This window comes from Coccinella septempunctata, chromosome 3 (assembly GCF_907165205.1).
Source record: "Coccinella septempunctata chromosome 3, icCocSept1.1, whole genome shotgun sequence".
NCBI classification, from domain to species: domain Eukaryota; kingdom Metazoa; phylum Arthropoda; class Insecta; order Coleoptera; family Coccinellidae; genus Coccinella; species Coccinella septempunctata.
Genome location: NC_058191.1, coordinates 27924479 through 27940646, shown reverse-complemented (window position 1 = coordinate 27940646; position 16168 = coordinate 27924479). Strand labels below are relative to the sequence as shown.

Sequence of the window (16168 nt, the reverse complement as noted above, 5' to 3'; positions counted from 1 at the left end):
CGAGACCATCTGAAAGATTGTTTCGAGTCATTCGAAAAAATATGTGTAGGTAAGGTAAAAATTGTGTAGTGGAACCGACACATTTTATTTTCATTATTGAATGTGCTTGTGACATTGTTGGTTGACAAAGTGCTACAACTGCCACCGTATTTTACGCCAATATTGCATTGGGGTTGCGGACAACTTTGTACAAGAAGAAGGATGTGTTGACGACTCTGAATATAGTAGTTAGTAGATAATTGCTTAAGTGTTGAATTTTTTTTTATACCGGCGTCTTGAGTCTTTTTCTGTTAGTGGGTAGAACATATGGAAATTAATCATTTATAAAAAATTCTCCAAGTTACAGGATAATAAGAAAAATACTGACATCCTAAGATTCCATTTTCATTCCCATTCAAAAACCGAATGGTTGAACCATATGGTTAATGAAGTCATCAAGGGACGATGTGTTTCTTACAGCTTTCCGATCTACATTGGTATTGTGACCTATTTTAACAAAAGGACCAATTTCACCAAGTATTATATATACTACGAGATTAGAAGTAAGTGGCGTTAAGGAAAAAAAACTCGGCGATCTACGTTGCCGATCTACGTTTGCAGTTAAAAAAATTGAGTGTCTCTGTGTTTTGTGGTTTCCAAACCATCCTTACTTTACTTTTTAGGCAAAGGAAATGTCAATTTCAGAAATAGTTCGTTAAGTTGTGCGGAGGTTATCACCGTTTGATGAAATTGGCCTTCCAATAATTTTGAATGTTGGGGTGATTTTGGTGGAAACAATTTATTTTGACCTTCTACCTTCTGTTGAAAAAAAAGACTCACCTTCAAACCTGTATTGGAATTAATCAAACTAATTCATTTGCATTTTCCCCTGAAAAGTTGCGGCGTAGTTACTCCTCCAGCAAAATACACATTTTTAATGATGTCAAAGTTGTTAGGTGATGAAGCTCCTCTGATATTTCTGTATGTTTCAAGATGAAACTTCACGGAAATTCAAATCCAATTAGAATATGTAGTTCACTGTAGGACCACAAGAATTTATTTGAGAAATTGAGAGGAAACTGCGGCATGGAAAATGTAGGAAACTTATGATACAATTTTCTTGTGATGAGTGACAGAAAGTTGGGAATCGCTGTTCACTTCGATTCAAGAAATTCCACAGATTTCGGAAACATTCTTTTAAGGTTTGAAAAAGTCCGAGTGTTTTAGAAATCACAGTGTTTTCACTGATAAAAATGATAATTCATAGAAAAATTCACCCTGATGTGATATAGCAAATGGATCCAACGTTGTATGTCAAGATGCCGTTTTCAACTTTTCCTGGAAATAAAGCATTTCTTAGAAAAGATTTAGTTCCTCATTTAAAATAGAAAGCATGCACGACAGTCGATTCCATGAATTTGTCAACTGTAATATGGAGCTTTTATTCAAGAAATCCTAGAAGGGTTGAAAGGAACAAAAAAAATTTTTAGAAATCGGTCTTCTTCAGTACACTACGCTGTTCATTAGCTTGGTTTAATTGTTGAATCAAAAGAATAGATCTACAATGCTGGATTATTTAACATATTTTGTTACAACTTGAATTCATTATCCTGCACCAAGTTGATGAATAACACTCAAATTTTTACCAATAAATGAAAAATTGAGGTTTTTAAGTTGAATGGATGGTTCTTTCGTAATGAAATATGCTTAATTATTAACTAATTGAATTGAAAAGATTCGAAATATTGAGAGTTGACACAAAATATAACATTGTTAAGGCATGTCCCCTGTCCAAAGATGGTATATACTACAGTAAAAAAAGGTCAGCTATCTATTTGGTGTTATGGCCAGATTTTCAATATCTAATATGCCATCTGTCAACATACCAGGTTTTCATTCCAGAAAAGTCAAACTACAGAAAAAGAGGTATAAAGGGTGTAATGAAAAAAGATGTGGGTCCTTCATATATTTTTTGAAAAATATTTTTTTCTGAGAAATCAGAAAACTGACAGATATTTAATTTCCCCATTTCATGGGGGCAATCAAATTGCAAGGGTAGAAAAAGCCACCCTAAAACATTCGTCCTTATTCATAGTGTATTGAAAAATTCATTTTGGGCACTTTGATTCATTTTGAACAAATGAGGCCACCTGACACTGACAGTAACGGTTTTTGAGAAAAAAATTTTTTTTTCAAAATAAACGTAGCGTGTGTCGTATAGGCTGGAATTTTCTTCAAATTTAAATCCACTCAGTAAGCAGATATCATGATGACATTATCAGGGAACACCTAAAAAAATTTCTGATTGCCATAGATGGCTCCCATAAAATGTCAACTCAACATTTCATTTTTGTCAGTTTTCTGGTTCCTGTAAAAAATTAAAAATTGCCTTTCAGGTGCCATCTTTAGGAGGCTCCCTAAAGAAAGATGAAAGATTCACATCATTTTTCGACAAGGAATCTACCTTTAGATTTTTTCGCAACTATTCATTTACACCCTGTAAAATGTAGTGATAATCAGATAGAAAAACTCTCTTGAAACATTCAATTTCCCCATGCTTTTTTTCGAGCAAGGCCATCTTCCAGCACTTACATGAGACCGATGAGATGTAAATTGCTACCAAACAACCTCGAGAACTCAAGAAATTACGAAAAATCATATCCTAAAATAGTCAGTTTTCTTCAAGTCAATAATCGAGTGCAATTTTTCCTCCTTCATAACAAATGTTGTGATAATGCACCTAATCATCAAATTTCTGCAAGGAAAATATCGAAAATTTAGAATTAGTCACAAAAAAAATGAGCTAAACCAAAAATATATATGCTTCGAAATCTAAACCAACCTTTTCATGGTTCAAAGTATGCCAATTTGACCAATTGACACAAAAATTCACATTTTTTGCTACGTTTAGAAAAAATAGTAGACATCTATATTTTGGAAATCTGTTTTTTTCCAATTCAGAGATTCAATAATAGTTTACATTACAAAAACTGCCTCTAGAGGGTTCAAATTTTAGATCTGTAACTTCAAGGAAAAAAAGTTAGGAGAATTTATCGAAAACGGCTCTAATAACTCAAAAATGAAGGATTCTAGGAGACTACGGATTTCACTATTCTGTGTGTTTTTGAAAGAGAGTTCGAAAAGGTGCCATCTAGGGTGCTCTAACTCATCTAGTTTCTGAAATCCCCTCACTGGAAATCTAATTTGGGATACCCTGTACAAAAGGAAGCTGAAATATTTTGTTAGGAAAACATGTGTGTAGTATTATAAAAATACCATAATAATTAATTTTTGAACAAAATCAAAACTTGGTATTGTAATAAATGGGAAAGCTATTATATCGAATTTAACATAACAAACCTCTCTTGAACATTAAAATGAGGAATTGTGCAGGTACTTTTACTTCGCTATTAAAATATCGAAAAGGATGAAGTAACTACAGAGTGGGCCATTGATAACGAAACATCGGCTCTCTATGTCGGCAGAACCGAAAATTATTTATAGAAAAATGCTCAGACAAGTCAATTCATGATTCCAAGGGGACAACTTCTATGATAAAATTCAAAACCGTATCGCTTCAACCCTTGGTGTTACAACCCCAACCCCTATATTTTCAATAGGTAAGATGGGGTGAGTAATACATCATTTGAAAGGCCTTTCTATTTGGAGTTCGGCATATTTAATTTTTTTTTTCATTCAATACATTCGTTTTCAAAATGTTCACATTTAAATTTGACACTACGTTTGTTTAACCTTCAAGCATGCTGCGTAGATCAATCGACTTTTCACTCATTCATTCCGGAATTTCGATACTGAATCTGCTTTACAGGTCACTTACTGACCATGAATAAACCATTTTTACCTTGATTGTTAATAAAAGAACCAAACAATAATATTCTGATGCCTGATCTATTCAGTCAACGATTAGAGTCGAAACCATAGAATAATTTAGCAAAAATTTGATTGATTCAAACAGCATGTTTAACGCAATGACCAATTCTGTACAAAATTCGAATTTGAATATTTCAAAAACGAATAAATTGAATGAAAAAAAAATCAATATGATGAACACGAAATAGAAAGTCCTTTCAAATGGGTTGTCGCTTACACCATCATCCCTATTCATAATATAAGGGCTGGGGTTGTAACACCACTGGAATAAAAAATCGAGCGTTTTTATAAAAATTCGGTTCTGCCGACCTACAGAGTCGCTGTTTCTTCTTCAATGGCCCACTCTGTATATGATATTCAATAAACAGGATTTATAATTATTTCTTATGTATTATGCGCTTATTCGATGTTCAAAGGCGAACCAACAAGTTAAGAAATCATAAGAAACATTTTTCCACTTTGAAACCGTTACTTGGAGAAGGGAATGCACCTGATGTAGTATGCCAAAACACTGAAGCATTATGAATCCTTTCGCCTTATTTACATGCGCAGTAACTAATCCAGTATTTCTACGATCATGTAATATATACTCTCACAATCCTCATCTGAACCATGCATCAGTAGAAATAAATCAAGGACACTTGTAGATGATCTTGATAGCTTATTATTATGCATAAAAGTAGCCTTTGGTTGATTACTAGTAGCGGTGAAGTACTTACAATATTGCTTGTTATTGTCTGGCTGCTTGAGATAGTATGAAGATTTAATTCTACCTCTTATTCCCACAGTACTCGAAGTAATCTAAAACTATTTGTTTTCTCTTATAGAAACTCCGCTATGGCTACTCCTGCAAATTTCCCCGATCAAGAACGAGAGGGATTTGGTGGTGCTGTTTCTACTTACATTTCGAGACATCACTGCCTTGAAGCAGCCCATAGAAACAGACGACACAAAAGGAGGTAAGTTTGATTATCCATTTTTTTTTAATATTTTTCAATCAAGAAATAAAGATATCTGCTTACTAAATACTAGCTTCAAGCGCCTGCTTCGTGGGATGAATTTTTTCAAAGGAATTCTTCTATGCGTCCTTCAAATAATGCAAGGAACAATTGCATTGATGCTTCTTCTGTCGATGGAAACAGTTCACCTGAACAATGCTGATTCAGAGGTACCTACTGATCGGAAATTTGGTTGACATTCTTTTAAAAAGTCAAACAGATCAATCTTGAAGGATAAATTAAGTACTCTAAAACGGTTTGTTTTTGATTGATATATCAATAAGAGAACTATAAGATCAAAATGCTGGTGTGATTTCGTATGTTTTAATACTTACTCTCAATGAACAGTTTCAGATTTAGACATGATTTCATTAGACAAAAAGCAGCTACCAATATTTCTTTGGAATTCCGATTCATCTTATATAAAATACACAAAAGATGTTTTTTGTAGAATTTGAATGAAGGATATATATATTTATACACAGCGCAAAAAAATTAACGCACTTTCTGAAATTCTCAATTTTAATGAAAGTTAACTTTATAACTTATTTTTTATGTTCTCTCGGGAAGGTTTTGAACGAAACAGGACACATTAAATGAAAGAAAAGTTCAGGATTTCACCGAATCTTATGTGAAAAAAGAGAAATGAACAATTTTCAAAATACTGAAATGCTGATAAGTGATTTAATACTTGGTATTTCCACCCCTTGCGTTTATTACAGCTCGGCAACGACGGTTCATGCTCAAAATGAGTGATCTGAAAATGTTCTGATCTAATCCTTCCCATATTTCTCCGAGTTGGATTCCTAAGTCATTAAGAGTAGCTGGATGATTTTCTGAACTTCTCAGCCTTCTATTGAGGTTGTCCCAAACCTGCTCAATCGGATTGAGATCTGGACTTCTTGCTGGCCATTGCATTCGAGAGACTTCAATCTCTTCAAAGTACTCCTGAACGATGCGCGCACGATGGGGTCTGGCATTATCGTCCAAAAAAATGAAATTTTCACCAATGTATTGGGCAAATGGCACTACATGCTCCTCAAGAATGTTCCTTATATACTTATCAGCATTCATAGCTCCATTATCAACGACCACTAGGTCTGTGCGAGCAGTCAAAGATATTCCACCCCATACCATAACCGATCCTCCCCCGAAACCAGTAGTATTCAGGAAATTGCACTGAGCATATCTTTCATGTGGACGTCTGTATACAAGGTAACGTCGATCACAATGGTTGAGGCAGAATCTAGACTCATCTGTGAAGAGAACTCTTTCCCCATCGGCCTCTTCCCAATGCATATGCTCTCTCGCAAAATCCAAACGCGCCCTTCGATGGGCTGGGGTAAGAGCTGGGCCTCTTGCCGCGACACGAGGCCTTAAATCATATCTGAGGCGATTTCTTATTGTCTGAGTGCTAATTTGCACCTCATGAGTTTGCTCAAGCTGAATTTGAAGGAGGCGAGCGGTTGCAAACCGTTGTCTCAACGAAGAAACTCTCAAGTAACGTTTTTGAATGGCAGTTGTTACCCGTGGTCTACCCTGTCCTGGTCTTCGGACATTCATACCTGTCTCCCTGAATCGCTGCAACATTCTGGACACACTTGTATGGGAAACTCTAAACTTTTCTGCAATTCTTGTGTATGTCCATCCTTCTTCTCGCAAAACTACCGCTTAGGCACATTCCTCTTGGGTCAAATTGCGTGTTTCGCGTTGCATAGCGATCGAGTGTAGAAAATCAAACGAAAAAAAACTATTGATCACTAGAATTGATCGAGAACAACTGATTTCAGAATGGAGCCAATACATTCAAAATCTGATATCATCTTTTTTTATTCCTGCTGGGAAAAAACATCTGTATTGAAGAAAACCGTTGAAAGTAGACATATGCATGCATAATTCTGATAAAAATCATTATCATTGAGAACACCTTCAGTTGTAGAATAAATTTGAGATTTCCATAATGTGCGTCAATTTTTTTGCGCAGTGTATATCACATTAAAGAATGGAAGCAAAAAACTGATGAGTCAATTTTGGGGATAATTATTCAAAACAATTGATTGATTTTCTTGAAGAATGATGATATTCATGAGATGTATCGAGGTTTAATTTTTATAGAAATTGGTTCAATCGGAAATTTCAGACTCTACCATCTGATGAGGACGAACCCCATTTGTGGCAAAAAATTCACAAATGAGAACGACTTTTTGCATTACGTAAACGATCAAAACTCATTTTCGGCTGATATGAACTGAACGGCTGTCCTACATTCTATCTAAAAACGCAGATAGCATCAAATGAGACAAAATCGATACCCGTTCAATTCCCGAATGATAGGGTTCATATTTATGCCATCATCCAAAATACCCCACGGAGTAATTCATAAAGGATTTTTTTTCAGGTCTATCGAAGTTCGCCAAACTGGCAAGGTCGGTGACAAGGAGCCGCTCTGTTCTCGTTTCCCAGTTCTCCTCCCATCTTCCCAACCTCAAGGACACCACGAAGCAGTCCCATTTGGCCCAAGTCAGTCAAACTAATGACTGGTTCCTTCCGAAGTAAACTAATGGACGTTCTTTTTTTCATGCTGCTGGATTATGCTCACTGCGGTATTTTCTTCCACGAAAACGATTAATTCGTTATCTCGACCTGCTTTGATTTTTCTATATGCACCTTGTTTTATTTCGTACATTACTCACTATTTTCTGTATCTTATTGGATTGTACTGAAATATTTTATCCTTAACGATTATATGAATCCTTTTCTGTTATTTCTCTTTGATTCTTTATTGAATATATTTTTTTTCAATTATTTTTCTTTCGTTATCGTTATCACGATAGATGATGAGCTTAAGCGCAGATATTATGCCACAATATCGCCAAGAAGCTCCAAAAACACCTCCACACATTCTTCTTCATTACTGCGCCTTCAAAGCTATCTGGGATTGGATAATACTGTGCCTCACCTTCTACACAGCTATAATGGTTCCTTATAACGTGGCTTTCAAGAACAAAACGTCGGAGGATGTGTCATTGTTGGTGGTGGATTCGATAGTAGATGTGATATTTTTCATAGACATCGTTTTGAATTTTCACACCACCTTTGTGGGGCCAGGTGGTGAGGTGGTTTCTGATCCTAAGGTCATCAGGATGAACTATTTGAAGAGCTGGTTCATTATAGACCTTTTGAGTTGTTTGCCCTATGACGTTTTCAATGCTTTCGATCATGATGAAGATGTAAGTGAATTAGTATTGTATTGCTTTTCTCATCGTGGCGCAGAATTTGTTTATTTTTTGAAATTTTTAAATTTTGGCTGAGTTTTATGTACAGAGAATACATGAAGAAATACATAATTGAATCAAATAGTGAAATCGTTGAACATTCTGTTCAGCGAGGATATGGTCTATTTCACAAAGTCCGGAATAGAGACCAGAATGAAAAAAATAAAACATTAGTGAGGTTTATGGTAACTGGAATATTTCGAAGGCTGAACAAAATTAACACTACAAGCACAGTGTTAATTGAAATTCTGAAAGCTGAAAAAACGCAAAGGGATCAATTTTTTGCTCCCTAATTATCGCATTGATATAGCTTAAATGTTTGTCAACAATATGATCACATAATAATTTGATGCTCATTTCAGGCTCTTATTCGAATCCAATACAAAAAGGAGTACTGTACAGTGTACAGCACTCCAGTTCAAGCGCCTAATGAGGCGCATCGGAAGAATGAAAAATTAATGGAAACAACAATTCCGAAGGAATTGTCGTTCCAATAATGTGAGTTAGTCATGAACTATCATAGGAAGTCCCAGAGAAGTCGCACTTGAATTTTTCGACTTCTCTGGGACTTCCTATGATAGTTCATGACTAACTCACATTATTGGAACGACAATTCCTTCGGAATTGTTGTTTCCATTAATTTTTCTTTCTTATTCGAATCCACTGCAGATTTTAGTTTTTTTTTGACAAAAATGGGTTCTGCTACTACCAGCTTTTCAGTTGCAAAATTTCTTGCTTAACAATTGTTTGAGAAATCGCTAGGTCAAGGTTGATCTTACATTAACAGAACCCAACCGTTAATGGAATGTTCAACAAGAATTTCGCCACACCATAATTTAATGCTATTTATCACCCTAATGAAAAATGAAACCCCCATTTTGCTAGCTATACCATTAAGTTAGAAGAATTAAACCGGTTATCGAATGTTCATCAGCAATTAGTGCTTGCGCAGCATATTTCCAGGCCATCTTCAGGATTATTTATTATCATCATAAATGGATGATTATCACCTTCTGGCAAATGAAAAATTAACGAAATTGATTCAAACACATTAAACCCGCTAATATAAAATCAGCAAATGTTACGATCTGAATCGAACTGATAAGCCACCATCACAAGTATTAAAAGAATCCCATTTGACCTCGTCAGAGCAAGACAACTCAATCCCCGACGAAAGTAAAATGAATTAATGGCCACTTTATTCGATGCCAGTAGCCGGTATGGTGCAGGAATGCACTCCTAGCGACATCTGGGAAGAAATGAGGACCAACTCAATTCATTCTCTCGTTATTTCTCGACGAGGTGGTGTTTCTGTTAATATTTTGGGTGATGGTAGTTCGCTAGTTCCAGGCAGATTGTAACATCTGTTGTTCTCATATCAACAGGTGTCATGTATCTAAATTGATTTCTTTTATTTTTTATTCACCTTCTAGAAGGCGATATCCATTTTTGTTTTAGAAGGCAACTTACAGTTGAGAATTCAAACTTCTTCAATACCCTGCTTTATTATCATGAAAATACCCATCCTGCAATCTGCGAGTTTGGGCAAATATGTACATGTTGCCATCTTCACTCTAGTTAGGAAAGTGAATTTAGTTGATTCTCGCTTCTGTCAGATGTCGCTAGGATCTATTCCTACACTATACCGGCTACTGACATTGAAAAAGGAGTCATCAATTCAGTCATTCCATTTTCGTCTGGGTATGTGTTGTGTTGCTCTGATGGGTTCAAATGCCATGGTCAGGATATAGTCTTTCTCGACGAGGTGGTATTTCTGTTAATACTTTGAGTGATGGTGGTTTGCTAGTTCCGTTCAGATCGTTACATTTGTTGATTTATTATTTTTGAACCTGTTAAAAAGAATGTTTCCACTATTGTTAGAAATATCGCATTTTCTTCTAATTTTACTGTTCAGTTAGCCGAACTGCTGAACGAGTGTTAATTTAGAATCTGAGCAAATCAGCTAATTTTAGGCAAATTTATTATACTAGTGAACATTTGCAATCAGCTTCTGTACTAGGTATTACAATTATCCTTCATCATATAATACATTTTAGGGTATTGGAAGTCTCTTCAGTGCCCTGAAGGTGGTACGTCTTCTAAGACTTGGTCGAGTAGTCCGAAAACTAGATAGATATCTAGAATATGGAGCCGCCATGCTGATTTTACTGTTATGTTTTTATATGCTGGTAGCTCATTGGCTAGCTTGCGTGTGGTACTCAATAGGAAGGTCGGACGCAGATAATGGGGTTCAGTACAGTTGGCTGTGGAAATTGGCGAATATAACTCAGAATCCCTATTCATATGTTTGGCCTAATGACTCGAGTACTCCAGAACTGATCAATGGTCCGTCTAGGAAAACGATGTATGTTACTGCCCTCTACTTCACTATGACCTGTATGACTTCCGTTGGATTTGGCAACGTGGCCGCTGAGACTGACAACGAAAGAATTTTTACCATTTGTATGATGATAATAGCCGGTGAGTCAGAATCATTTTTATATCTTCCTTTAGTATTATTCTGAGAGAAATATATTTATCATCAGATGGAATGTAAATCAGCTTTCTATTTAAAAGATTAACCAAGTCAATCAGTTATTGCCAGGCTAATTTGAAATTATTTAATTAGGTTGATTAACAAGTATTTCATCAAAATCTTGCTCACGATTCAAATGAAGAAAAAGTTGTTACCGAACAAGCGTTTACAAATACCGAAGAGAATATACAGCTCCACAGAAGTAAAGGAAGTTTTGAGACCAATTGTTTGAATTTGAAATCAAAATTTTTATGTTCGTAGCACGAAATTCGTTCACCAAAAAAATTGAAAAAATAAAATTCAGTAAAGAGTAAGGCCTCCTCGAAAATCAACAACAGCCTGACACTCGTTTGCAAATCCTCGATAAGATTGTTGAAGTAGCCTTGATCAATTTCTCTCCAGCATTGCGGTAAGTCGGTCTGAGTCGTTGAAGTCTATGTAAAGGTAGTTGATGAGAATCGAAAGCTCTTTCTAGCTGATGCTAAGCGTGTTCAATATGATTGAGGTCTGACCATACAGAGGGTAAGGCCAAATGCGGAGAACCATATATTTCTAGAGCTTCATCGACAATTCTCGCATAATGGGGTGGTGCATTAGCATCAAACTCCAAAAATAAGAAATTTGGCCCAACAGCAGCATGAAACGAAGGAAAAATATCATTAATGACTCGCTCCATGTAAATCTGCACATTCATGGTAGCATCAACCAAAAAGAATCTAAACGTCCGTTGAAACAAATGTCTTACCAAACAGTACCTAACTGTGTCACTTCTGAACAGATGAACTTCTGAACCGTTCTGCGATTTTTGGGCACCAGAGGATGGCTCCATACTCGAACACGACGAAAACCATCCACATTTAGACTCATCTGTGAACAATCGAAGTCGCATTTGATTTTGAGTTGGTGGAATCTTTCTCAAAAGTCGTCAAGAATGTAAATTAAGGTCTCTAAGAAGCGTTCAAATGCTGCTCTTACATGATTTGACAAGTACTCAAAGGCCCTCCACGGAAATACACAGTCAAAAACCGATTTTGTGGAGTAGTGGTAGGTCTTGGGAGTCCACTTCTCAGTCTTTCGGTCACGATGAGCTCAGAAACTACGTTTTCACATACTTGAAAAAAATTCACAACATCTATAAGATTACGTCCCACCTCTATTACACCAATAACTTATTCGCTTCATCCACTCGTCTAGGCAGTATTGCAAAACACATATTCAGATTTTAAGTTAACTGTAAATACGTAAAAATATAACTGATTCAAAATTCTTTGAAACGCAAAACACTTAAACTTAAACTTGCCCGAAACTAGAAAGTTACTAAACGAACAGCGAAAAAACCATTCAGATATAAGATAGTAAACATTTGATTACTCATGAATGAACACTTGATGAACAAGACTTTTGAAACGGCCCCAAAATTTCCTCTTATTCAGTGGAGCATTTAGTAGATATATTAAATGAATATCCAATATAATCTAACCTATGTATAGATACTAGATACTGCTTAGTTGAATTCATTGTGCTTCTTCTAGAAACCATTAGAATAGATTATCCAAACATAGGAGAGCATCATTCAATGATTGGTCCCTTTCTGAGGTATCAGTTCTTAGTAACTCTGCATAAAATCACAATTATTTCTGTCCGGCTGTGCGTCCCAAGATAAAAAAAAAGTACTTAACACGTTGACTGTCCCATGAATCACATATGATACATAAAAATTTTCGTCAGGAGTCCATGAGTCGTATGTGATTCATTGATTCATTTGACGTTCAAGATAAATATGGTTACTTTTCATGAACGCTGCAGTTTGCTAGGTTCATATGGGCTTAACGTTTTGTAGAAATATGTATTGATAACCTCAATCATAATTAATCATACGTGATTCAAGAAACGTCAGCATCAAGCCTTCCATTGGACTTGAAGATTTTGAACAAGAACACTTCCTTAAATGGTTGCAGAATCAATTTTTCATAGAATATATATTTTATCACTCAAAAGTAACCCTTCTCTTTGGATAAATGTGTTGGACGTGGGGGGTGAAAAAAAATTAGAATGGGGACAGTCAACGTGTTAAGTGAGTTGCAGGGATGATTTAGGTTCCCTATGCGTCGATTAAGCTACCCTGTTCTGGATTATTCGAGTGAATTCAAAAGGGCAATGTGAAAGTTGCTGTCTCGGACAAATTTTTTACAGCATGAAGCTGAAGAAAGAATCCACAAACGTCACCGGAGGGACATTGACAGACCTGAAAAAGGGTACTAGAATGTCGTCATTTGAAAAATTGTTATGTACTCTCACCATACGCTGAGTAAACTGAAACATAGAATGCTGTTCTCACCCTACAGGGCTTGTTCATTCAACAACATCATTAAATACGTATTACCGTATATTACTATGAATAATTCATACTGGATTCAAACCACGAGATACGGAGTGTATTATAATTCTCTGGGATGTTATTCAACGGTGTTCAAAAAGGCCAAAAAGGCTTGCTGGAAGTAGGTCATGGACATTTGCCACTATGCTAAATTAAGTACTAATTTCCAGTACTGAAAATTCAAGATGGTGCAAGCCAAGGTCAAATTTTTCGATTTTCATTTCTCGATTTGTACTTTTATAGCGTCCATAATAATTGAAATCAGAAGAACAATCATGGGTACTTGAACTTTTATTTCAAATTTATAAACCTCAGCGGTTATAGTGCTAAAAAGTCAACTGGATCTAAATCAACCTCTTAGGTACATTGTTAAGTTCACTATAAGGTTCCTTAGTGAACTTAGTGTAATCATTGAGTATTCACCTCTTGTATACTCAATAATTGAATACCTTCCCAAAGGTGTGACTAGGCAATTCCATATCACAGCTAACTGAATAAGAAAAATCACATAGATACATGGGAATTGAAATATACAACGCATTTCCAATTGAGTTCAAGCAAAATCATCTTGAGACTATTCTGTTTTTTTTATTTATGACATATAATTTATAGATTAGGTATATTTATTCATGTTACATAAAATTTCATAGTTTGGAAATTAATTCATTATTATGTTTGGCAAAAACTCAGTAATTTTCATGAATATCTTCAACTTTTGTGTGTTCCTGATTTCTGTTTTCTACAGCCTTGCTCTACGCCACCATATTCGGTCATGTGACTACCATAATTCAACAAATGACATCTGCCACGGCAAAATACCACGATATGCTGAACAATGTAAGGGAGTTCATGAAATTGCATGAAGTTCCGAAGGCGCTGTCTGAAAGGGTAATGGACTATGTGGTATCCACATGGGCTATGACGAAAGGACTCGATCAGGATAAGGTAGGCAGAATTCGGAGTATATTGGCGATTTTATATCTTATTTTCCATCCTCCAACACTTCCGTGTATGTTTTCTCATTCATCTTGTTTACAAACAGAGTCCCGCAATTCCCTCGAACTTGTTTGGCAGGAAAACCTCTTTGTTTTCTTCACCTGGTCCAGTGAGGATTGTTTTTCCTAACTGCGTAATTCTGGCGAACAGTGCCAGGAGAATTATTGGGTACATTCCGTGTTCGAATGTTGCATAATTGAATTTGTTTCACACCGGGAGGAACATGAATGCACATGAAGATATTAATTTGAAAACAGCAAATATATTTACACACCATGTATATCAGTTCAACGTACGTAGTTTCAGACAAGCATTGGCGATCTTAACAATAATTGTTATTACTTAATCCGCAATCCGTAAATAAATATTGTTCATCCTTCAGAGGTCATATAAAAGATCGCTAAGATAGAAAACTGACTATAGGTATTATCCATTAAATAATGTGCGTTCAAAAAAATTCGTCGTCAAGTAGGCTATGGAATTTTGAACGTCGATATTTCGTGTTTAAACGCAATTCTTAGCTTTTGCTGTAGTATTTTCCAGGTGAACTGTTAAGTTAGAAATTAGCATTTTGGATTGTAGTTGAATTGAAATTATCACCAAATTATAATGATGGTTTTCACGGACGTGTGAAAAGCTCTATTTTGGAACTTTAACAGTAGAACGTTATGAATAAGGAGAAAGCATCACGCCTTTTTATAGCTAAATTGAATTCTGATAAATTGTCAAATATTTATTTTTACGTATTTCAGTTCTTTAGTTCAGTCATGTATTTTCAGTAACGACCAAATCAATCCAATATTTATAGAAAATTAATAGACATATTGAGATTTTCACTGTGCTTTAATCATATAACTGAAATAGGTAGAAGCTTTTCACAAAAAAAAACATAATACCACGATTCGTTCAAGATTCATGTCTCTACGTATGAAAATAGTGGACATGGGTTCAAATTTTTTTCAAGAATTTTTCTAACCGTCTAAGATTGTTTGGATTCTTGTGATCTGACTCAATGAAAGAAATGCTTTTTGCATTTTGGGTGAAATTAACTTTTCTTTAAAAGTGTCTTTCCACTTTCCAAGCAAAATTACGATGTATAGGTTAATATCATCATTGTTTACATTTTGGGAGGATGAGGTAATTCAAGAAAAGACCTACGTTCAGAAACCCAATATCAACGTTTAAAATTCCATAGCCTACTTGACGACGACTTTTTTTGAGCGCACGTTATAATTTAATGTTTTGTGATCATAAATGTCATTGGCTTGTTTGCCCCCAAGTGACGTCAATCCGAAATGCCTAATTTCTTCAAATGCCTTTCTAGGTTATGAATAAATTAATTTTTATAATTTTGACTAATAAAGTGACATTTTTTAAAACTCATTTTCGTTTTGAACTTTTTACTTTTCGCAACCAGTTACTAAAAGTGAAATATTTCGTAACGATACTTGCTTCCATAGCAACGAAGTGAGAAATAAATATTTCTGTCACTAGACGGTTCAAAAACAATCTGCGAGGGACGCTTGTATACACGTTTTTATTAATTTTAATTTCAATTTAAATAGTCACACCCTATTCGAAATCAGAAAAAGTATCGTTTGAATCACGTTGGGAAACACTATTTTTCGTAATTCGCTTCGTAATGATGCCTTTTCCAACTGGTTGCACACACAAAAACTACATATAAAAATCATCAGTTTTATTTTCGATGTCAATAATTCTTGGTGCTCGGCCAAAGCAACCCAGTTGTATCTGCTTGCACAAGAATTGTTAATTGTTCGAAGGAAATCCTTATGGTACTCAGCTTAGCTTAAGTCAAGTATCAATAACATCTCTTTAAAAAATTTTGAACTTTTTTCTGTAATTTTCTAGAGGAATTTGTGGCATCATACATATTTCTGACTTAGTCTGGCAATAAACGAAATTGGGGTATCTTGCTCTTGCTCTAGGGTCTAACTACCAGACTCTGAAGAGATAATATTGAAAAATAGATCAAGTCAAGACCTATGACTCCAAAACTAATAAGTATCGCATTGCAATCACCACTCATGAACACCGGAGTGAATATGATACTTCTAAGTTCTTAGGCTAATGCAATTCATTCAGAAAATTATGC

General features: G+C 35.4%; 1 protein-coding gene across 5 annotated transcripts in view; it reads left to right on the top strand.

Annotated features, from left to right (window-relative positions):
• Positions 1-16168, top strand: part of LOC123309999 (potassium voltage-gated channel protein eag) — an 85643-nt gene that overhangs the window by 63686 nt on the left and 5789 nt on the right. For 4 of the 5 annotated variants that reach the window (XM_044893350.1, XM_044893347.1, XM_044893348.1 and 1 more), the window contains 5 exons: positions 4698-4829; positions 7267-7388; positions 7703-8098; positions 10201-10624; positions 13802-14001. In XM_044893350.1, the coding sequence (XP_044749285.1) occupies positions 4698-4829; positions 7267-7388; positions 7703-8098; positions 10201-10624; positions 13802-14001 (1274 nt within the window). Of the gene's footprint in view, positions 1-4464; positions 4577-4697; positions 4830-7266; positions 7389-7702; positions 8099-10200; positions 10625-13801; positions 14002-16168 lie in introns of those variants that run through there. The other variant, XM_044893351.1, reaches the window with a different exon arrangement.